Raw genomic sequence first — 24,526 nt, 5'->3', positions numbered from 1 at the left:
GTCTGGTTTTCCACCTTCCCAAGTTCTCTCATCTCACCCCACTCCTCTGCACACTCCACTGGCTTCCAGTAGCTTGCATCCACTACAAGACCATGGTGCTTACCTACGGAACTGCCCCTCCCTACCTTCAGTCTATGCTCAAACCCTACACCCCAACCCGAGCACTCCGTTCTGCCACCTCAAATCTCTTGGCCTTCCCACCGCTACGCTCAACCCAGTCCAAGCTCTTCTCTGTCCTGGCACCCCAATGGTGGAACCAGGTTCAGAGTCCCTGCCCATCTTCCAAAGACATCTAAAACCCTACCTCTTCAAACATTATCTTAAATAATCCTCCTCACCTTGACACACCCCCCTTCTAGCTCTGACTCAGCTACGTTATTGAGGAAAAAAATGTACTTTTTATGCCTGTGATACGTGGTTGTCCCCCCTTGCTATCTTAAGACGAATGCACTAACTGTATGTCGCTCTGGATAACAGCATCTGCTAAATGACTAAAATGTAAATGAAGTTACCAGTATCTTTGCTTACACCTCAAAAGGCAAAATCCAGATAGTCTACTTTGTTTTATGATCATATTAACCATATTAAATCATGAACAAGTGACCCAATAATGTCAATGCAAAATTACTTTTATTAAACCTAGATATTTAGAAAACTAAGTTTCTGCATTTCCATTAATTGACTGTTGTCACTACTGTTCCTTTGGGGGGGCTTGGGCTGGTGTTGCTACTGGATGACATGAAGTCTGGGGAATCCCGCTGGAAGAGTTTACACAAGAGTTTAATCTCAGAGGCTGCAGAGGGGCTTGGAGGCTCGCTGAACAAACTGTTGTTGCTCTTGACTGGACAACCCAGCAGAGCCACCATCCCACTGCTTCTACTAGTGGTCCTGGAAATGTCCAAGTCCATGGAGTTGACCACCCTTTTTAGAGAATAAGGGAAGAAAATAGAACTTTATTCGTCCATTTTGCACAGGATATTCAAACTGTTCTCTGAAACCACCAGCACTTCAGTTGCAATTTCAGTTCCCACGTTTTCATTGCCCTGCCCGGGATTTGAACCAGTGACCTTCTGGCTATAGGTCTGTCTCTAACCTTTGGGATACTTTCCTCTTGGCAGCCTGGAGAAGTCGGATTTTCCTCCTGCTGTCCTCTTGGACAGGCTTATTATCCATCTGGCTGTTAGTGTGGGTGGGGCGAGGAGGGGATTGGCACCAGTGTTCTGGTATTCCTACCAAACTTCATAGCCGAAGCTCTGCTTTCCTTTGTATCTGTGGAAAGAAAAATACCTCCGGATTGTATGAATTAATATACGGTAGTCTATAGCATATTTTGCACCAAATTCAATCTAATATGAGGTGTTATGAATATCATACAGGATCGATAAAGATATTCAGGACTCCTACCCGAGACTGCATCAACTGGAACCTGAAAAGCTCTATCCAGAGACAAGGAGCTAATGATGGATTTGGTCATCAGTATACACAGCATACTAATCAGCTCCACCCATTTCAGTTTGCTTCACGGCAAGAGCTCGGAAGGAGACTCAGCAGTGAATCTCCTCTGAATACTGTGGCCTATGCAGGTTCTCTGTAATAGAAGAGAGAGTGATTTTATTTACAATTAGGAAACATTGCATAGTATCAATAGCGCCAAAGGCTGAATTATTTGTTTCATTATACATTTCATAATAAAAATACCATGGACTATATGGTAATTGTACTTCAAGTACAATTGATAGGACTGGATTAAACTCTTTAAAGTATTATTGTGGTAGAAGTTTAAAAAGTTTGACTTTAAATCCGTTTTAAAGTACGTATGGTTTGGGAAAACGTTATAGTAGTGGTAGTGTCTGCAGTAGTAACGGTGGTGACTGGTTATAGTTGAAAAATGTAGAATGGCCTGAACATATGAAAGTTGGTATGGTGTATCTAGCTTGAACAGGTCAAGAGTTACTGTTCGTTAGTTATTTTATGCTAATTTAGATCGTTATACTTGATCAAAGTTTTAAAGAATTTGAAGTTAGGATAGCCTGAACATGTGAAAGTTGGTTTGGTGTATGCAGCTGGAACGGTTTAAGAATTACTGTTGGCGGGTTAGATTATGCAAACGTGTGCACATTTATATAGTTAGTTATTAGTTAATAAAATGTTGATTTGATTTTGATTTGATTTGATTTACACAACATGCCGACCACTTTGAAGATGCAAAATATTTTTTATTGTGAAACAAACAAGAAATAAGACAAAAACCTGAACTTGAGCGTGTGTAACTATTCACCCCCCAAAGTCTATACTTTGTAGAGACACCTTTTGCTGCAATTACAACTGCAAGTCTCTTGGGGTATGTTTCTATAAGCTTGGCATATCTAACCACTGGGATTTTTGCCCATTATTCAAGGCAAAACTGCTCCAGCTCCTTCAAGTTGGATGGGTTCTGCTGGTGTACAGCAATATTTAAGTCATACCACAGATTCTCAATTGGATTGAGGTCTGGGCTTTTAAGCCATTCCAAGACATTTAAATGTTTCCCCTTAAACCACTCGAGTGTTGCTTTAGCAGTATGATGAGATCATGTAACAGATCATGTAACACTTTATTTAACTAATTATGTGACTTCTGAAGGTAATTGGTTGCACCAGATCTTATTTATGGGCTTCGTAGCAAAAGGGGTGAATACTTATGCATGCACCACTTTTCCATTTTATTTTGTGTATGTCCATTACATGAAATTCAAATAAAAATCCTTTTAAATTACAGGTTGTAATGCAACAAAATAGGAAATACACCAAAGGGGATGAATACTTTTCCAAGGCACTGTATCTGCCCCTTTATTTATCCTAAGGCTCTGACTTGGTGTACACAGCCCATGTTCTAAATTCTGTTGGTGTACATTTAAAAAGTGCCAAACAAATAGTTATATTCACTATGTCCGTCCTAGCTTATCCACTTGTCGTCCCCTTATGCCGTAGTTTGTGCATCTCAATTGTCACTAGAAACCACATTTGTTTAAGCAAGTCAGCCATATCAGCTGTGTTTTTTTAAAGGCAGTAAATAAGGCTGAATGAACTGTTTCACTGCCAGACAAGGCTTCGCTGATAGCCAGGTGTAGCAGTGGTAAGGTGTTGGGACTGCTGTTGGGACAGCTTTATGTAGGCCCTAATAGTTTGTGGGCACCCTTGTCACCGTTATAGTGCAATGTATTGTTTAGTGTTGTGTTATGTAGCTGCTTTGCTGGCATGCATCCCACTTCTTCTTTTTCTTGTCCCACCAAGATTTACATGCTAAAATCGCCACTGATAATAATACTGTTTCATTATTTCTCATGGATCAGAAAAGTTTATGTCTCGTTTGTGCACAGTATTCTCTGTAGAGGAGCGAGGTCGAATTTCAAAAGTGAAACATTGTTTGCGAGGTCAGACAGGCTGACAGCAAGGGTTATACAAACTATCACTGTTGGAAATCAAATGCAAGTTTAGAAGCAATATTAAATTATGTGTTAATAAATGTCTTATTGCTTATAACATTGGTTGCGTGTCAGAGATAGAATGTTGGTTGCATGTTGTGTTTGGCCTTAAGATGTACAATCACACCATGCATCTATTAGTCTCACTGTGGCTGAGCTCCCTGCCATCCAAGACCTCTATATCAGGTGGTATTTTGCATCTTCAAAGTGGTAGACATGTTGTGTAAATTAAATCTAATTTTATTTTTCACATACACATGGTAAGCAGATGTTAATGCGAGTGTAGCGAAATGCTTGTGCTTCTACTTCCGACAATGCAGTAATAACCAACGAGTAATCTAACCTAACAATTCCACAACAACTACCTTATACACACAAGTGTAAAGGGATGAAGAATATGTACATACAAATATATGAATGAGTGATGGTACAGAACGGCATAGGCAAGATGCAGTAGATGGTATAGAGTACAGTATATACATATGAGATGTGTAATGTAGGGTATGTAAACATAAAAGTGGCGTTGTTTAAAGTGGCTAGTGATACATGGATTACATAAAGATGGCAAGATGCAGTAGATGGTATAGGGTACAGTATATACATATGAGATGAGTAATGTAGGGTATGTAAACATTATATTAAATGGCATTGTTTAAAGTGGCTAGTGATACATTTTTACATACATTTTTCCATTATTAAAGTGGCTGGAGTTGAGTGAGTATGTTGGCAGCTGCCACTCAATGTTAGTGTTGGCTGTTTAACAGTCTAATGGCCTTGAGATAGAAGCTATTTTTCAGTCTCTCGGTCCCAGCTTTGATGCACCTGTACTGACCTCACCTTCTGGATGATAGCGGGGTGAACAGGCAGTGGCTTGGGTGGTTGTTGTCCTTGATGATCATTATGGCCTTCCTGTGACATCGGGTGGTGTAGGTGTCCTGGAGGGCAGGTAGTTTGCCCCTGGTGATGCGTTGTGCAGACCTCACTACCCTCTGGAGAGCCTTGCGGTTGTGGGCGGAGCAGTTGCCGTACCAGACGGTGATGCAGTCCGACAGGATGCTCTCGATTGTGCATCTGTAGTTTGTTAGTGCTTTTGGTGACAAGCCAAATTTCTTCAGCCTCCTGAGGTTGAAGAGGCGCTGCTGCGACTTCTTCACGACGCTGTCTGTGTGGGTGGACCAATTCAGTTTGTCTGTGATGTGTACGCCGAGGAACTTCACTTACTACTCAGTGGGTTTTGTCCAACATGTCTCTGGACCTACTCACTGTCACAGTGATACTCTGGACCTAGTTTTGTCCCATGGATCTTAATGTTTTTCCTCATAATCCTGGACTATCGGACCACCATTTTATTACGTTTGCAATCGCAACAAATAATCTGCTCTGAACCCAACAAAGGAGCATCAAAAGTCGTGCTATAAATTCTCAATCAAAAGATTCCTTTATGCACTTCCAGACTCCCCCTGTCTACCCAAGGACGTCAGAGGACAAAAATCAGTTAACCACCTAACCGAGGAACTCAATTTAACCTTGCGCAATACCCTAGATGCAGTTGCACCCCTAAAAACTAAAAACATTTGTCATAAGAATCTAGCTCCGTGGCATACAGAAAATACCCGAGCTCTGAAGCAAGCTTCCAGAAAATTGGAACGTAAATGGCGCCACACCAAACTGGAAGTCTTCCGACTAACTTGGAAGGACAGTACCGTGCAGTATCGAAGAGCCCTCACTACTGCTCGATCAACCTATGTTTCCAACTTAATTGAGGAAATTAAGAACAATCCTAAATTTCTTTTTGAAAAGCAGCATCCCCAAGAGAGGATGGCTTTCACTTCAGCAGTAATAAATTCATGAACTTCTTTGAGGAAAGAAAAAAGATCATGATCATTAGAAAGCAAATTACAGACTCCTCTTTAAATCTGCGTATTCCTCCAAAGCTCAGTTGTCCTGAGTCTGCACACCTCTGCCAGGACCTAGGATAAAGAGAGACACTCAAGTGTTTTTATCTCTTGACACAATGATGAAAATAATCATGGCCTCTAAACCTTCAAGCTGCATACTGGACCTTATTCCAACTAAACTACTGAAAGAGCTGCTTCCTGTGCTTGGCCCTCCTATGTTGAACATAATAAACGGCTCTCTATCCACCGGATGTGTAACAAACTCACTAAAAGTGGCAGTAATAAAGCCTCTCTTGAAAAAGCCAAACCTTGACCCAGAAAATATTTTTAAAACTAATCGGCCTAAATCGAATCTTCCATTCCTCTCAAACATTTGAGAAAAAGCTGTTGCGCAGCAACTCACTGCCTTCCTGAAGACAAACATTGTATAGGAAAGGCTTCAGTCTGGTTTTAGACCCCATCATAGCACTGAGACTGCACTTGTGAAGGTGGTAAATTACCTTTTAATGGCATCAGACCGAGGCTCTGCATCTGTCCTCGTGCTCCTAGACCTTAGTGCTGCTTTTGATACCATCGATCACCACATTCTTTTGGAGAGATTGGAAACCCAAACTGGTCTTCACGGACGTGTTCTGGCCTGGTTTAGATCTTATCTGTCAGAAAGATATCAGTTTGTCTCTATGAATGGTTTGTCCTCTGACAAATCAACTGTACATTTCAGTGTTCCTCAAGGTTCCGTTTTAGGACCACTATTGTTTTCACTATATGTTTTACCTCTTGGGGATGTCATTCGAAAACATAATGTTAACTTTCACTGCTATGCGGATGACAAACAGCTGTACATTTCAATGAAACATGGTGAAGCCCCAAAATTGCCCTCACTAGAAGCATGTGTTTCAGACATAAGGAAGTGGATGGCTATAAACTTTCTACTTTTAAACTCAGACAAAACAGAGATGCTTGTTCTAGGTCCCAAGAAACAAAGAGATCTTCTGTTGAATCTGACAATTAATCTTGATGGTTGTACAGTCGTCTCAAAAAAAACTGTGGAGGACCTCGGCGTTACTCTGGACCCTGATCTCTCTTTTGACGAACATATCAAGACTGTTTCAAGGACAGCTTTTTTCCATCTACGTAACATTGAACAAATCAGAAACTTTCTGTCCAAAAATGATGCAGAAAAATGTATCAATTTTTATCTATTTATCCATAAAGCACTAAATAAACTTCAGTTAGTGCTAAATATGGCTGCTAGATTCCTGACTATAACCAAAAGATTTGATCATATTACTCCAGTGCTAGCCTCCCTACACTGGCTTCCTGTTAAGGCAAGGGCTGATTTCAAGGTTTTACTGCTAACCTACAAAGCATTACATGGGCTTGCTCCTACCTATCTTTCCGATTTGGTCCTGCCATACATACCTACACGTACCCTACGGTCACAAGACGCAGGCCTCCTAATTTTCCCTAGAATTTTTAAGCAAACAGCTGTAGACAGGGCTTTCTCCTATAGAGCTCCATTTATATGGAATGGTCTGCCTACCCATGTGAGAGACGCAGACTCGGTCTCAACCTTTAAGTCTTTTCTGAAGACTCATCTCTTCAGTGGGTCATATGATTGAGTGTAGTCTGGCCCAGGAGTGTGAAGGTGAACGGAAAGGCTCTGGAGCAACGAACCACCCTTGCTGTCTCTGCCTGGCCGGTTCCCCTCTCTCCGCCTCTAACCCTATTACAGGGGCTGAGTCACTGGCTTACTGGTGCTCTTCCATGCCCTCCCTAGGAAGGGTGCCTCACTTGAGTGGGTTGAGTCAGACGTGATCTTACTGTCTGGGTTGGGCCCCCCCTTGGGTTGTGCCGTGGCAGAGATCTTTGTGGGCTATACTCGGCCTTGTCTCAGGATGGTAAGTTGGTGGTTGAAGATATCCCTCTAGTGGTGTGGGGGCTGTGCTTTGGCAAAGTGGGTGGGGTTATATCCTGCCTGTCTGGGGGTATCATCGGATGGGGCCACAGTGTCTCCTGACCCCTCCTGTCTCAGCCTCCAGTATTTAATGCTGCAGTAGTTTGTGTCGGCCAGGGCCTAGTTATATCTGGAGTACTTCTCCTGTCTTATCCGGTGTCCTGTGTGAATTTAAGTATGCTCTCTCTAATTCTCTCTTTCTTTCACTCTCTCGGAGGACCTGAGCCCTAGGACCATGCCTCAGGACTACCTGGCATGATGACTCCTTGCTGTCCGCAGTCCACCTGGCCGTGCTGCTGCTCCAGTTTCAACTGTTCTGCCTGCGGCTATGTTCTGTTATAATCTCCACGCGGCACAGTCAGAAGAGGACTGGCCACCCCTCATAGCCTGGTTCCTCTCTAGATTTCTTCCTAGGTTTTGGCCTTTCTAGGGAGTTTTTCCTAGCCACTGTGCTTCTACACCTTCATTGCTTGCTGTTTGGGGTTTTAGGCTGGGTTTCTGTACAGCACTTTGAGATATCAGCTGATGTAAGAAGGGCTGTATAAATACATTTGATTTGAAGCACGGGGCTCAACTTCTCTTCTTTTTTGGTCCCCTGGCTACAACGCTGTGAAGCAAACCAGTGAAGCACATGCGCAGATACCGTATGAGAGTGAAGTCACACTACAGTATGAAGATAGGCAGAAACTGCTTCTCCAATAGAAATCCCCAATCACACTTGTCGGCGATATCACGGAGACGTTGGCTAATCTAAACTCATGCGTAGGAACACGTCATCGGTTCTAACTGTTAAGATAAATAACACATTTGAAGACAATCATGGTAGCAATAATGTATTCTAATACACCAGATGTGTCCTTGAACCGATTATTTAAAATCGCACACAGAAGAAGATATAAGAATAGTTTAGTTGCTAATGGCAGCCTGCAATACCCCAGTTGGCATTGAACTTACATTTGTCAATGAGAGGGGGCAGCACTGAGCAAGCCTGCAGTGTCACTTCCTGGAGTAGTTCAAACTGCAAAAGTTGTCTCCTTGAGACGCCATCTTAACCGACTTCATTTGGCTTCAATATGCTGTTGAGTCTTCACATAGGAATGGTGTCACGTGACCGATGTTTTTTTGTCCATTCATATACATAGATGCAGGATGAAGAGCAATAACTATCTCCTGCATTGTGGGAGGCTCTATTGTCAACCAATCATTAGGGTGTTTAGTTTGACCCACGCAAATGTGACCAAAGACCTGATTGAAACTGGAACCAACTGTGGAATGCTGTGTTTGGTTTTCACCAGGCATAATGGGACCCATGTCATGCAAAAATGTATTATTTTGACCAGGGGCACAACTTTGGTTTAGAAGTGGGGAGGATATATCAAATTTTTGTTTTTCTTCAGTCAGATAAACACTCCAAACAGCAGTCAAGCATGGTGGTGGTAGTGTGATGGTTTGGGGGTGTTTTGCTGCCTCAGGACCTGGACGAGTTGCCTTAATTGAAGGAACCATGAATTCTGCTCTGTATCAGAGAATTCTACAGGAGAATGTCAGGCCATCTGTCTGAGCTGAAGCGCAGCTGGATCATGCAGCAAGACAATGATACAAAACACACAATCAAGTGTACATGAAAATGGTTTAAGTCCAGACCTAATCCCAATTGAGATGTGGCAGGCCTTGAAATGAGCAGTTCCTGCTTGAAAACCCACAGATGTCGCTAAGTAAGAGCAGTTCTGCACACAAGAGCGGGCCAAAATTCCTCCACAGCGATGTGAGACTGATCAACAACTACAGGAAACATTTGGTTGCAGTCATTACCGCTAAAGGTGGCACAACCAGTTGAGTGTAAGGGGGGGGAATTACTTCTCTTTTTTTTTTTACACAGGGAAATTGGGCATTTCATAACTTTAATTAAATTAAGTATTTTTTTGTTATTTGTAAACTCAGGTTCCCTTTATCTAATATTATGTTTTAACATTCAGTATCAAGAGACTAAAATCAGAAAGGGGGCAAATACTTCTCCCGGCACAGTATATGTATAAATTAATGTGATACTTGAGGCGCTCTCACTAATTAATTGTACAATGTACACACATATATTCAGTTTGTGAGTGTGATATGTGGAGACATGTTAATTTCGACAATATAAAGAACAACTTTTATAAACAATGCCAACACTGCCATGTTGCACTGAGCCTTGCTATTGGAAAATCACATCAGTGTCCGATTTTCAGCTGTCGCAGATGCACTTCCCCCGATTTCAGTGCTCGACTTTTGTCTAGTCAGTTGCTTTTGATTTACCACTCAAAAACAAGCTCAATATCACCGGTGCTGCTCATGGAAACATCAGTTCAGTCTACTTTTAAGCAATGTACTGGCCTCTACGGTACTAGAACCTGGCTGAACCCAATTTGAAGTAGCTAACAAAAGCCTTATGAGTTGAAGGTAGATAGAACTGTACATATACAGGAAGTGTGCTATGCTCAATCTCATAACACACTATCAGCAACCTCTAGGAGATTATCAACTATACACATGGTAGAGATCAGTAGCATTGTAAAATATATATATATATATATATATGCCTCAACTTGACTACAGCAGAGAACACTTTGTACAAAATGAAAGTTTCTGCCCTGTTTCGGCCCGTTCGGATCCTAGTGAATACACCTGTGGTGTATGACTGCAGGGCCACCAATAACAGACACATTCAAAAGCCCATTGTAAATAAATCCATCAAACGTCTTACGAAGATTTAATGTACATTTATTCGTAACACGTGGAACATATAGTATAAAGATTTCATAATGAAGAAATTATATTCATTAAGCCAAAAAAAAGGAAAAGAAAATAGGAATTTACATCAAGTCTTTAGCTACATCGTCTGAAATACAAATATGCAGAATCCATATCACTGGAAAAACAAATGAACAAAATTCAAACGGTTTATTTCTTCATCAGGGGTCTTGCTTTGCTTTGATGTAGGAGCTGAAATGGAACTGTAGCAGACATGGTTTCTGTCATGTTAGACTCAGTGGTACTGGAGACAAACTTGATCAGTGTGTGTCGTGGGGGTGTGTGTGGGAGTGGGATGAGACGTTGCGAGGGAGTCGCAGCAGCGGAGTCCCTGTAGCGAGAGACAGGCGGGTGGGTCAGGGGTGAGGGTTCAAAGGTAATTCCATGGCGAACTTGATGCAGGGAATTTCACTTGAGTGTAACCTTTAATTCATCTAAGATTAAAAATGGTGAAGAGCAACAGAAAGGTTAGAGAGAAAGAGAGAGGTGTAATGTACAACATCATATATACACAGCAGTCGGGACTGAGTCTAAAGTAGAGGAGCAGTCCTAAAAGGTGACTTATTTTATAAGGGTCAAGTCATACAATCGAGGGACAAAGAAGAGGTCGGGGTGTTGTAAGGTTCACGATACTTTGGGGGGAAAGCCTTTTGTCATCTCTCTCAGTTCAACATTTAACTAAAATCATTTTTAAAAACTACAGTTTGCTGCCAAGCCAGCGTATCTCAGTGTGAAACAGTATTATTACAGTATGTTTACAGTTGTTTTTAAGGTGTACAGTACAGGGGGAAAAAAGTCCTACAATCTACTGCACAGGCCTCCCCGTTGAAGATGTCCGTCTGTCTGTTCACAGCTGATAACCTGGGTCGTGAATAGAGAGCGTCCAAGTTACAGCAGTATACCAAACCAGAGTCCAGGAGTCTGTTTCACCGTACATTAACCAAAAACAGGTTTTCCCTGTCCATGCCCGCCCTGCTCACCACCAACTCCAAGGGAGGAGAACCCGGGCACATATATCCCCCAAACTCACTGTAAACGAGACAGCAACTTTGGTTACAGTTTTTATGTTTTATTTTTTTGTGTCAATTTTTTAAAATCTTTTCATTAAAAAAGTTGTTTCCCGCCGGGCAGTGCTCTCCCTCCCTCCCAAGCCAGGGTCCCATTTAATCTGTTTTATCACATATCCACGTTAGTTTCTCAGTTTCCGTGTTCCAGAATGTTTAACTCCACCGCTACTTCAGTAAATCTGTCCTTTAAGTGAGAACCAGGGGGGTAGAAAGGACAGACAGTGGAATCCGAGGTGATTTTGCATAAATTAAAACTAGGACAGTCAGTTTTGCTCTTAGTTCTCCCACTCGACACACAAAAAAAATAAGGGTGGGGTGAAGAACGGGGTGGGGGAACAGAAAGAGAAAGCGAAGCTGAAACCCCCACGGCTGTCATGACTGGCCAATCAGAAAGAGTACGTCACAGATCACATGGGACACCAGAGAGTTCATGAGTGGTGAGACAGAGATGTCCAGTAGGCGGGACTCGTACAGGGTGAACTCTGAGTGGTTCTCCTCCACCTTAGCCATGGCGTGCAGTGCGCGGGCCGCTCGCCGCATCATGTCTACGCTAGTGGGCTCAAAGTGAGCCCCCTGTAGGTGCATCAGGGAACTCTGGCTCTGCTGGTACTGCGTGGCTGCTAGACTGTCCTCCAGGAAGCCCAGGAGGTTACCAACGCTGGCCTTCTGCACGGCGATGGCCCTGGCCGCCATGCTGTCTCCCTGGGCCAGGTTGGCCAGTAAGACCACAGACATCTCCCTGCAGACAGCCACCTTCCTCTCCCCGACCAGACGCACCAGCGTCCCGTACAGCTTCTCCAGCCGGCTGAATGGAGGCGTGGCCAGGATAAGGTCCACGTTGTTGTCCTGGATGCTCAGCTTGCTGAGGGTCTCCAGCACCAGTCTCTGGGGGGATAGGGCCCCGTGGGGCCCCAGCATGGGGAAGGGGTCCAAGGCCTCGGCTGAGGGACAAACAGCCCAGTGGAGCAGGCCATCCAGCAGGGGCAGACAGATGCTCTCTGGGTAGATGGACAGGTCCAGCTGGCCGGAGATGTTAGCCAGAGTGACCAGGCAGTTCTCCCTGAGGACCTCCAGACAGTCCCACCACCATTCGTCCCTCTCACAGCTCACCCCCTCATCCTCCTCCTTCTCGTAGGTGACGGGGGCCTGTTTCCTCTCTGGGTGACGGTGGTGGAGCAGGACCAGACGGCCCAGCAGCAGCAGCAGCCCTGGGTGTTTGGACATCTCCAGGTCGTTGCCGGGGATGAAGGAGAGCGATCGAACAATGTTGGAGACGCAGATGCAGCGGCGAGCCAGGGCATCCTGCCAGTCCGACAGCGTGCTCAGTGGGGTCTCGTCCTTGCTGTGAGGCTCGTCCTCCAGGATGGTGATGTTGCGTCGGCTCTGCTGCGCCTGGCGGATGGAGAACAGGAACTGTCCCCCGCTCTCCTTCTGCTCCTTGGCTGCTCCTCGCACCGCCTCCTCCGTCACCGAGCCCGGCCGGGCCGACAGCACGTCGTCAATGGTGGCGGTGACCGGGGCAGGTGTGGTTGGGGCGGAGGTCTTGGTGATCTTCTCTGCAGGGGAGGTGGTCTGCTCCTTGCCAGGCTTGGTCTTCTCAGGGTGTTCCGACACAGTCACGGCAACCTTCTTCCTGCTCTCGGTGACTGACGGCGGCACCCGTTTCCGCTGCTTGAGGAGGTCGGACCGGCTCTCGAAGTGGGTCTGGATGTGTTCCGTGGTGTCCCCCCCGCCGATACTCCAGTGGATCAGTCCGCTGTCAAAGCTCTGCCGCCGGCCTAGTTTACTGGAACGGCAACCGGGGAAGGGGTCTTTCTTACGCACCATCTTGATGGGCAGCTTGTCGAACTTACTGGCCTGTTTGGGTTTCTCCTGGGAGAGGCTAGAGTCCTGAGGGGCTGGGGAGGAGGAAGAAGACTCTCCTCCTTCCCTTTCCTCCTCTGCTGTCAACTTCTCCGTTGGGGATTTCTCCTCTTTCCCCACCCCCTCCTGTTTCACCTGGACCTGCTGCGACGAGGTGGTGGTGTCTGTGTTGCTTTTCCTCTCCTCCTCCTCTTCGTCATCCTCTTCTTCTTCCTCGTCCTCCTCCATGTCCTCCTGCTCAAGTAGCTCTTCATCAGAGCAGTCTTCGTCGGCAGTATGCGGGTCGATGAGCATCCTCTGGCCAGGGTCTCCCACCTCATACTCCTTCAGGATGCCAAAGATCTCGATGAGGCAGCGTCTGAAATACTCCACTACCAGCTCCAGGAACCCAGGCAGCTGAGAGGAGACAGGATATGACAGGACAGGCTGTAATCATGCATTAATTCTTTATTCAGAGATGTGACAACCTAGAAAATCTGATTGGAGGATAATGTCAGACAATACATAGATATTTGAAAGTTTTATTAGAATGCTTCTTAAAGAAAAACACTATCATCTGGTAAAAATGTTATATTTTTTAAGTATAATATTAATATAATAAAAGTATTATGGGTGTTTCATTCTAAGGCCTGTTGTTGTAACTCACCTGGCAGAGGTTGAAAGTAGAAATGCTGTTGTCATCATACAGTAGAATATTAATGGTGTCCAAGGCCCAAGTGCTCTCAGCTAGTAAGCCTGACTTCAGTGACATCATCACTCTCCAGGCCTCTGGGGTGCCTGAGAGAACACAGCAGAAAATACATCAGTGATACAGGAGGATGGCACCACTTTACTAGCATTACAGACCTTTTCTTATCCATTAAAGTAACATAAAATTGATCAGAAATACAGTGTAGACATTGTTAATGTTGTAAATGACTATTGTAGCTGGAAACTGCTGATTTTTAATGGTATATCTACAGAGGCCCAATATCAGCAACTATCACTCCTGTGTTCCAATGGCACGTGTTAGCGAATCCAAGTTTATCATTAGAAAACCCTTTTACAATGTTAGCAGCACAGCTGAAAACTGTTGTTCTGATTAAAGAAGCAATAAAACGGGCCTTTTTTAGAGTAAATGAGTATCTGGAGCTTCAGCATTTGTGGGTTCGATTACAGGCTCAAATGGCCAGAAACAAAGAACTTACTTCTGAAACTTGTCAGTCTATTCTTGTTCTGAGAAATGAAGGTTATTCCATGCGAGAAACTGCCAAGAAAATGAAGATCTCATACAACACTGTGTACTTCTCCCTTCACAGAACAGCGCAAACTGTCTCCAACTAGAACAGAATGAGTGGGAGGCCCCGGTGCACAAATGAGCAAGAGGACAAGTACATGAGTGTCTAGTTTGAGCAACAGACGCCTCACAAGTCCTCAACTGGCAGCTTCATTAAATAGTACCCGCAAAACACCAGCCTCAACATCAACAATGAAGAGGCGAGTTTGCTCTGTTCTGTGAAGTACACAGCGTTGTTCGAGATCTTCATTTTCTTGGCAATTTCTTGCATGGAAGCCTTCATTTCTCAGAACAAGAATAGACTGACAAGTTTCAGAAAAAAGTTCTTTGTTTCTGGCAAGTTTGAGCCTGTAATCAAACCCACAAATGCTGATGCTCCAGATACTCAACTAGTCTAAAGAAGGCCAGTTGTATCGCTTCTTTAATCAGTACAACAGTTTTCAGCAGTGCTAACATAATTGCAAAAGGGTTTTCTAGTGATCAATTAGCCTTTTAAAATTATAAACTTGGATTAGCTAACACAACGTGCCATTGGAACACAGGAGTGATAGTTGCAGATAAATGGGCCTCTGTACGCCTATGTAGATATTCCATAATTATTACTATTATTTTTATTATACTCTTTAAAATTTATTTTAAATCAGCCGTTTCCAGCTACAATAGTCATTTACAACATTAACAATGTCTAAACTGTATTTCTGATCAATTTGATATTATTTTAAAGGACAAAAAATGTGCTTTTCTTTCAAAAACAAGAACATTTCTAAGTGACCCCAATGTAAGTGACTTTGTGCATTTAATCTCCTGAAAATGGCAAGTTTGCGTACCGATGTCTTTCATGGTGAGTCTTCCTCTGTGTTTGAGGATGGGTTGGGAGGCCTCCACCGACCCTGGGGGGAAAGATATGTCCCGCCTGATGAGAGGGGGCTGCACAGGGGCCTGGCCTATGTGGGAAGCAGGCACGGGGGGCCCCGCCTTCTGCATCTTGATGCCGGAGTGCATGTAGGGCGACTTGGAGGGGGACGTCCGGCTCTCCATGGGGCGGGGCATGGGGGCAGGACTGGACACCTGGGATATGTGGTTCTGGGAGCTCTGATAGTTGGACTGCAGAGGTCTGGACATGGGGGGACCCGAGCCCCCCGGTCCGTAGGGGGGTTGTCTCTGGTTGGGGTGTCCCGGCCACTGGCCCTCGTGGTTAATCCGCTGGTCTGCCCCTGGCATCATCTCCTCAGACCGGTTCATGCCGTGGTACCCCTGGGGGGGCCCCTGGCCAGGTCCCGGAGGCCCCTGGCGGTTGGGGTAGTTGGGGTAGCCCATCTCGTTGCGTCCCTGCCACATGGGGCACTGAGGGCCGTCAGGGGCCGCCTGCATTGGGCTGCCCATCATTTGGGGAGGCATGGGGGACTGGGAGTTTGCGCTAGAGGGCCCCCGGTCTCGCCCGAAGGGGAAGGGGAACTGGCCCTGGGGGCCAGGTGGTCGGCGGTCGGAGCCGGGGTAACCTGTGTTGTACTGATTGTACATGTCCTGTTGGCCCTGGGGGGCCCCAGGGGGCTGGGGCCCTGGCTGCTGCTGACCGCTGAAGGGGACATTGTACATCCCATCCCCCTCGTGACGCTTCGCTGGGGGACCGTAGGCCCCGTCGCCTGGAGACCGCTTATAGTTCTGAAGACAGTAACATTGTTAGCATCTCAATATCAAAACAATAGTATTGATTATGAATTCAATACATTTCAAGTTAAATATATATCTCATCCCACATTCATTACATATACTGATAAATGTAAGTCCATTTTAACTCCACATTTACAAGGCTTCTGAAGCAGATATGGGTATACAAAGAGAGCAGTGGACAAAATGTTCTTACCGGTTGTTGCTGTGGAAACATTCCTGGCTGCTGATTGGGGTAGGGGCCACCAGGTGGCGCTCCTTGGCCAGGATACTGATTACCATAGGAATCATGCCTGAAACAACATACAACAAGGTAAACAAACTAACACTTTGGCTATTGAAATGCAGCAGAACTTAACTCAAATAAACAACATAGAAAACAACACAAAATAAGACAACGTAAACGTTTGAATAGATAACATAAGCTAAGATCCACACCGAGATCCACACCTTCTTGACAAAATACAGTAATTATTTAACATGTTTAAGATCCATTATGTGACTTAGCCCAGTTTGAGGTACTGACCGTTGCACCGGTGGGGGTCGGCTGGGGGAGTACATCCCCGAATCGGCCCCTGAAGGCATCAGGTTGGGCTGGGGGGCTCCAGGACCCATACTGCCGTCAGGACCCATCCCTGGTTCCTGTCTCCTGTCATATCCAGGTACATAGGGGTACTGTTGTCTCTGACCCATCTGCATGTTGGGGACCATGGGCCCTGGGGGGCCTCTGTTGAACTGCCCCTCCACACCACTGTTAGGCCCTAACGCTGGAGTCATGAATTGCTCTCCAGCTGCAGAGACACAAAGAGTTCTGGTTAAACACTAAACAGTCTCAATATTGAACGGGACAAGTCTGTCTAGGCCACTTAGCAGGTGGTTAGAACCCACCACAACCCACAAAGCCACAGTCTTAACCAGCTGAGCCACGCATGATCACACTGGATGATAGACAATATACTCCAAGTCTTCGTACAGTATTCTTCTACAATTTCCTATGACCTCCAAATAAAATGTCTAAAAACCAGTTAACCCACTGCTCACCTTTCCTCATGCCACCAAAGGGGTCCTTGTTGGGTTCATAGGGCCCCATGCGCCCCATCATCTCCGGACCACCCATCCCAGGCTGGTAGCTGTTAGGGGTCATAGAGTTCCGTCTGGCAAACGCCGGGTCGCCCCCGTCTGCAAACGGGTCCTGCAGCCTATAGAGAAGCAAGAGAAGAGTTAATTACCACCACAATTTAAAAAAAAGCTAAATAGAGTTTTCAATTGTGTTAATGAGTTTGCTTTCCCATGAATGGAAAAATCTCTTCTGTTTTTGTTGCCAACACTTATTCGGTGGAAGGAGGAAGGGTAGGAGATTGTTGTCAGGTGTGGTAGAGAGTGATGTTTTGAGAGAGTAGTAGAGAGTATCATAGGTACCTGACTCCTGGCATGGGGGGTATCTGGCTGTGAGGGGTGGAGGCTGGGGTGGGGGGCTTCAGGTCCCCCCCCTCCGCCATGGAACTACTGGTGGACTGGGGGGTCTGGGGGCCCTGCAGAGATCCAGACCCAGCTGCAACACACAGTAGAAATACACACATTTTAGGCACACGTCACGGGGCTAAATCACACACAGCCTCAGTGGTAGTAGAGGCTCACAGTGAGAGATAGAGAGACCACCTTAGCAGTGTTGAGGCTAAACCTCAAATCCCATGCTGCACACACAGTGCACAGAGGAGTCAGGCTGGCTTTGGGAATCCTACATCTCAGCATGCCTAGCTGCCGGCATCACCAAGAAACAAGGATCTAAAGTCCGCCTCTGTCAGATTACCACATGGTCCAGTGTGTTTGTGTTGCATGGCATGGGGGGGGCTCTCATCAGATTACCACATGGCCCAGTGTGTTTGTGTTGCACGGCATGGGGGGGGGGGCTCTCATCAGATTACCACATGGTCCCGTGTGTTTGTGTTGCATGGCATGGGGGGGGGGGGGGGGCTCTCATCAGATTACCACATGGTCCAGTGTGTTTGTGTTGCATGGCATGGGGGGGGGGCTCTCATCAGATTACCACATGGCCCAGTGTGTTTGTGTTGCATGGCATGGGGGGGGGGGGGGGGCTCTCGTCAGATTACCACATGGCCCAGTGTGTTTGTGTTGCTTGCATGGCATGGGGGGGCTCTCCTCCTTTGCCCAGCTCACGCCTTTCTGATGAGTCATGTGTTCCATTCAATAACTGACACAAACACACACACAGGAGGTCATTGGCAGGTCACAGTTATTCACATTTTCTCACTTGTCACATACAGCACCGCTCACATCAGTCAGCTGGAGGGAAATCCCTGCCCCTCTCCCTCCCTCCCCTGGGGCAGGGATTTCCCTCCACTACAGCTGAAGAGAAGGGAAGGAGGAGGGGGGCAGAATCTCAGGGAGGGAAAAAAAGAGCAGTCAAGGGAGGGAGCAAAAAAAAAAAGTGTGTCACTTTACACACACACCCACCTCTCTTCCCATTCATCATTTTCTGGCTCAGCACAAAGCTCCAGGGAGGGAGGGAGAGAGAGGGTGTCTGAAGCCGTGGGCCAGGAACCAGACACCAGGCACTGTAGTAGTATTAGCAGCAGCAGCTAGTAATGGAGGTATCAACAGACAATCCCCCTTCATCCTCGTCCCTTTCCACCCTCCAACTCCCTGACTCCTCACCCACCATCCCCCCAGCACTGACTCTCTGCCACCAGATATGACTGACTATCCTTGGCTTGGCCAGGCCAGACCAGACCAGCAGAGCAGACTGCTGAGGAGCACGTGGCTAGTTCTGGCATCATGTCATCATGGTGTGTCTGCCAGGCAGGCTGGGGGATACCAGAGACCAGCCTCTCCAAAACAAATAGCATTTAGGGTGAGAACACCAACAGAACACAACACCCCCCTGAGGAGAGAAGCAGCGTAGGGCAGATGACTGAGGGCAGCCCCTTTAACCTCCAGCATTAGACGATGAGGAACCACAGAACAAACACACACAGTCTGCGCCTCTCATAGACAACCACAGGACTGCTTCAGCATACCAATATGTTTAGAATAAACTGAATGAGTGTTTGTGGCCTGAGGGGGCAGAAGGACGTTGACATCCAGGACAGGACACATACCAAACAGACCAACACATACCAGGCTAAAGGACAAGTCGACCCCGCCCCTTGTCTTTACACACACACACACTTTGGTAAATGCCAGGAAGTATTCTCCCAGATATGCTCATGAAACTGTCGGAGGACACCACACACACACCCGTGACTTACTACCGTGGCAACGCTATCACTTATCAGCCAAAACAGCGGTGATTTAGAGAAGGCGGCGTCTCATACAGAGATGACAAAACGGTGTTGGAAGATTGCCTTTTAACTTTCAAATGAATAGGACACAGTAAAATATGCTGGTTCATGGCCCAGTTATATGGGGCGAGGAGGGAAACGAGAGATCCATGTGATAAATAGAACAGTAACCAACCGCAAGAGACTGGAGAAATGAAACATTCTTTCATTCATTCCAGTTGAATCAATGCGACTATAAGTCAACCTGAACAGAGTCGGTATGGGAGGGAGGGGACGTAAAGGTTTAGTTTGACTGTCCGGCACTGACCTGGGCTGGGGGGCTGATGCACACACATACACACAACACTGACCTGGGCTAGGGGGCTGATGCACACACATACACACAACACTGACCTGGGCTGGGGGGCTGATGCACACACACACACACTGACCTGGGCTGGGGGGCTGATGCACACACACACACACAACACTGACCTGGGCTAGGGGGCTGATGCACACACATAACACTGACCTGGGCTGGGGGGCTGATGCACACACACACACACACACACAACACTGACCTGGGCTGGGGGGCTGATGCACACACACAACACTGACCTGGGCTGGGGGGCTGATGCACACACACACACACAACACTGACCTGGGCTGGGGGGCTGATGCACACACACACACACACAACACTGACCTGGGCTGGGGGGCTGGATCTTGGGCTGGGTGGTCTTTTTGGCGTCGATGAAGAGATCCGGGGGCGGGTCCTCGCCACGTTCGATCTTGCACTCGAAGGCGTACAGACACTGGATGTACTGCTTCTTCAGAGAGCTGGCGGCGCTGCTGGACGTGCCCACGTTCAGGTTGGTGGACAACTCCCTCCACTTCTTATTCTTGTTCACCTGATGGGCGGACGGAATGAGGAGAGCTTACAACACCACAGAGCTCCCAAACAGTCCAGACTAGGTAACTATGTGTTCATAGAACAACTCTACATTTCTGTAGAAACATTAAGTGACGATAAGACAAGATTATCAGGCAAATTATGACACGTCGGTACACTAAAACACACAGATAAAGACACACTAAATACCAAGTACTGCAAAACCGGTATCCCACTGACCTGTGTGAGGCCTCCTATCTCTTTGACCGAGACGTAAAGTCTGAAGAGGTCCAGAGGTTTGCGTCCCACGGCGGGAAGGTTGGTCATGCCCGTGGCCTTCTCCTCAGTGAACGCCAGGTACCGGTCTACCCACGTCCTCCTCTCCGGCTCCGGACCCAGCTCATACAGACGAGTTATCTTCTCATTGGTCGTCGTCGAAGAGTTTGACTTCTAAAAGAGGGAAATGGGAGGAGGAAGAGGTGAGGATTTGGCTTGATGTTCACCATTGACATCAACTTACTTCCACTCACCAAGCCACAGTAGTAGAATCCCAATACTAGGTCAGCCATATTGAGTGTGCCCATGACGTTACCAGTCAAAGTGCCATGGTCAGAGGGGCTTTGACCTTTCTAGGGATTCTATTTCTATGTACAAACACAACCATGCAGCGCTTTCATTCTGACTGTATCATTCAGTACCACAAAGTCGGTGACCACAAACCTTCTTTACCTTCTTGGTTTCAGGTTTGGGCGTGCCGTCCACCTTGTTGTTCATCTTCTGGGCTGGGTTCAGTTTGACATCGATGCCAAACTCAGGGCTAGGAACAATGCCTGGCAGAAGGAGAACAAATGTTACTTATTAGTTAAGTAACATTTCAATCCAGTTCATTGACAGTTCTATTCAATTTCAAATATCACGTCAGATGATATGCCAAAAGCAAAAATGTTGTCCACTGAGTTTGGTGATAATAAAATGTTGAGACGCAACAGATTGGATATGTCCTCCAGACTCACCAGGTGTGTTGTTGGCCATGTTCCCTCCCATGGGCCCTCCTCCATAGGGTCCTCCTTGGTTCAACATGCCCTGCATGCTGTTGATGGCCCCCGGCCCCGAGCCGTACGGAGACCCTGCTCCCATCATCCCCTGGGGCATGTTGGGGGGGTAGCCTGGAGGCCTGAGGGGGGGCAACATAAAACCATTCACAATGGTTATGATACATGACACAGTTAAAAAACATACGCGGAAGAATACCGTCGGATGAAAACCTCATAACGAAAACGGATTCAAAATAGCTTCTGACGTTTCTAAATTGTATGTTCGTCAATGGGAAAATATGGCAGTTTATTCCATTTCCTGACAAGTTTCTGTTTTGGAGATAGGTTTTAATCTGACGATATGAATAATCTTTCACGAACAAAACCAACTAAATGTCTGAATACTGTATTTCTCATCCCTCCCTTTTCTTACAGAGGCCCACATCTGCCTAAAATCCCTAGTTATCTCCATCAGTAGGGTACACTCTTATAAAAAAAGTATTCAAAAATAAAGAGTATTTCCCTCTGTTTCAAAACGTCTTACCTCCTGATATACCCATCTGGGTCTCCAGGCTCTGTCTCTCTGTCTCTCTGTCTCTCTGTCTCTCTGTCTCTCTGTCTCTCTGTCTCTGGAGCTGTTTCTCTGCTCTGAGCCTCAGCTGACTTCCTGACTGAACAACGGTGTGAGCTTTCCTCTCTGTCCCTGTGTTCTGTGTTACCCTGCCTGACTGGTAGACTGAATGGGCACACACCGGACCTCACCCGCTGGGAGTGGGAAAGATCAAACAATGGGGTTTTCTTTCCAACAAAGAGAAGAACCATGTAACACTGAATGGCACGCAAATCTGTCTCCTAAAGCAGCAATACTGTGTCGTTGAGTGCAGACCAGGCGGCCTACCTGTTATGTATAGAGTTAGCTCCGGGGCCACCGTGGTGCATGGCGGAGGCTGCATCCGGAGGGCCCCCGGGGACCTTCCTGTTCATGCCTGGAGGGGGACACATCCCAGAGGTCACCTGTGGGGGCATGCCAGGGCCCATATTGGGGCCCATCCCAGGGCCGTAGGGGCGAGCACCCATCTGACCTGGACCCATCCTGCCGGGGGGCATGCCTGCGTACGGCGCCCCACCAGCCTGGCCTGGCATAGGGTTCATGCCTCCTGGACCTCCAGGATAGTTGGCGTTGGGCATGCCACTGTAGCCAGGCTGTCTGGGGTAGCCTGGAGGGTGGGGAGAGAGAGATACATCAGGTTATAGAGGGCATATGTCATTTGCCCATGTAGTACCTCCCTATTTCACCATTTCCAAACGTCTTATTATAACTGAATACAACCCAGGTCTTACTCTAACAGAGTAAGGCATTCTAATCCTAAATAAGAAAAAGGACTTAACAGCTGGGCCTACTATTTGAGTTTAAAAAGGAGGTGGTTTGGATTCAAGCAGATACACCACAGGTATCGATATATCTTTAGGCCTGTTGTATGCAGCTTGTGGTGAACCTAGACCTAGTCTGCCTCAGAAACCTTCTAGCCTCCGGCATATAGAAACCTGCCTGGGAGTTTCAGTGGTCCACGTCTAAATTTAACTCCACAGATATGGTCGGTCTCTGTTCTGACAGGCTAGCTGATGAAACATGGTGTAGACGCTGGGCTAGAGTCTGATTCGATGACTAATCCATCTCCATACTTCTTCAAAAACAGTGAAAAAAGCCCTCTGAGGGAGAGAGCTAGAGAAAATTACACGTTTTACATTTTTATTCTACATTTAAAATGCAGCTTCAAAGGGTTCACTGTATCTAAGCTACGAAACGCTGTGATGGTTGTAGGACGACAATTTAAAAAATCTAGAATGTTCTGATCTTTTTCAACAGTCCAGAAAGCAATGCTAGGCTATAGAAGAGGACAAAAAGGAGGGTACAGTGCTCCTACTATCCCGACAATCAATGGCTTTACAATCAGGACGAGCCACGTGTGTATGTTACAGCAATAGCACTTTAAAGCAGGAAAGGGAGCACGTGGCTCCTACTACCTCGCTAAGATCTAGAACAGGAGGATGGTATGTTCCCTGTTGACACTTATTTCCCCTTTTCTTCTCCCACTCCTTTCACTAAGCCGGGAGAAAAATCATTCAGCAGCTCTTAACGGACATCGTTAAAGGGATACTTCGGGATTTTGGCAATGAAGCCCTTTATCTTCTTCCCCCTGCTTATCCCATTATAACCAAGGTGCTTCAGCATGCAGCCTTCCATCACGCGGAGCGGCAAAACACTTTGCGTAGCTGCCATCGGTTTGTATGAGGTCTACATAGCTGTGAACGTATCTTCATTTAACCAGGTTAGTCTCCTTTTCAAGAGAGACCTGGAATATTTAGGCCGGTCATTTGATTTTTTATTGAACTAGGCAAGTCAGGACAACCTACAAGGTCAGCCATAGTAGTGTGGCGCCCCTGGAGCAAGTTAGGGTTAAGTGCCTCGCTCAAGGACACCGACAGGTTTTTCACCTAGTTGGCTCGGGTATTCGAACCAGCGATCTTCTGGTTACTGGCCCAACGCTTTCACCACTAGGCTACCTGCCGCCCCATTCAGCGGGACAGAACCAACCTGATGACTTCATTGTGTACGAGCTGTGTGTACGGGGCCTCACCTTGTGGTCCGTACTGTCCACCCTGAGGGCCGTAGTTCCCCATGGAGTTGTTCTGAGGGTAGGGCCCCATCCCAGGATGCATCTGGCCTCCCGACGACTGGCGGGGGGATAAGGCGGAGCCAGGTTGCTGCGGCGACCCGTACGGAGGCATCTGGGGGTTACGCATGTACACTACAAAAGAGAGAGTGTGAGATGGAGGAAAGGAAAAGTTAGCTACACTCTTTCATTCACACACAGCAGCCATAGAAGAGTCGTTTTCGTCTCCTAAAAGCCCATCGAGGGACAGGTGTTGAAAGTCAATCTGTCCTAACAAACTAGAAATAAGCAAGTTTGATTTGTCGATCGTGCAGGCTGCAGTCACCTGCGCCAGGGTAGTCGATCTCAAACACGACCCCTCTCTTAACCTACTCACCCCTGTCCTGGCCCATGGCTGACTGGTTCATGGATGAGTGGATGCTGTCTGAATGGGCGCTGGGTGGCCGGGCAGGCATCTGGTTACCTGCGTGATTATCACCAGAGATTCAGACCCAATGGGCATCATAGCAAACAGATCAAGCCTCCATCTTACAACAAAGTGGTGTTTTACACCGGCTTCAGGAAGCTGGACGTGTTACTATGTGATAGGATATTACTGCTTCTCTCTGGAAACCAACATCGGTGGCTCTATTGACCACTCGGATGTGCGATCATAAACGCGT

General features: G+C 46.7%; 1 protein-coding gene across 4 annotated transcripts in view; it reads right to left on the bottom strand.

Annotated features, from left to right (window-relative positions):
• Positions 1-10,057: 10,057 nt before the first annotated feature.
• Positions 10,058-24,526, bottom strand: part of LOC109903512 (AT-rich interactive domain-containing protein 1A) — a 68,216-nt gene continuing 53,747 nt past the window's right edge. For 2 of the 4 annotated variants that reach the window (XM_031788727.1, XM_020500278.2), the window contains exons 6-19: positions 24,241-24,327; positions 23,829-23,999; positions 22,088-22,406; positions 21,169-21,329; positions 20,885-20,985; positions 20,396-20,605; positions 19,970-20,174; positions 17,402-17,534; positions 17,024-17,181; positions 16,509-16,773; positions 16,179-16,275; positions 15,142-15,976; positions 13,685-13,815; positions 10,778-13,434 (exon numbers count right to left, since the gene is read on the bottom strand). In XM_031788727.1, the coding sequence (XP_031644587.1) occupies positions 11,548-13,434; positions 13,685-13,815; positions 15,142-15,976; positions 16,179-16,275; positions 16,509-16,773; positions 17,024-17,181; positions 17,402-17,534; positions 19,970-20,174; positions 20,396-20,605; positions 20,885-20,985; positions 21,169-21,329; positions 22,088-22,406; positions 23,829-23,999; positions 24,241-24,327 (4,760 nt within the window). In that variant the 3' untranslated portion in view covers positions 10,778-11,547. Of the gene's footprint in view, positions 13,435-13,684; positions 13,816-15,141; positions 15,977-16,178; positions 16,276-16,508; positions 16,774-17,023; positions 17,182-17,401; positions 17,535-19,969; positions 20,175-20,395; positions 20,606-20,875; positions 20,986-21,168; positions 21,330-22,087; positions 22,407-23,828; positions 24,000-24,240; positions 24,328-24,526 lie in introns of all 4 variants that reach the window. The other 2 variants (XM_020500277.2, XM_031788726.1) reach the window with 2 other exon arrangements.

This window comes from Oncorhynchus kisutch, linkage group LG14 (assembly GCF_002021735.2).
Source record: "Oncorhynchus kisutch isolate 150728-3 linkage group LG14, Okis_V2, whole genome shotgun sequence".
Lineage (NCBI taxonomy): Eukaryota > Metazoa > Chordata > Actinopteri > Salmoniformes > Salmonidae > Oncorhynchus > Oncorhynchus kisutch.
This window is presented reverse-complemented; position numbering and strand designations above follow the sequence as displayed.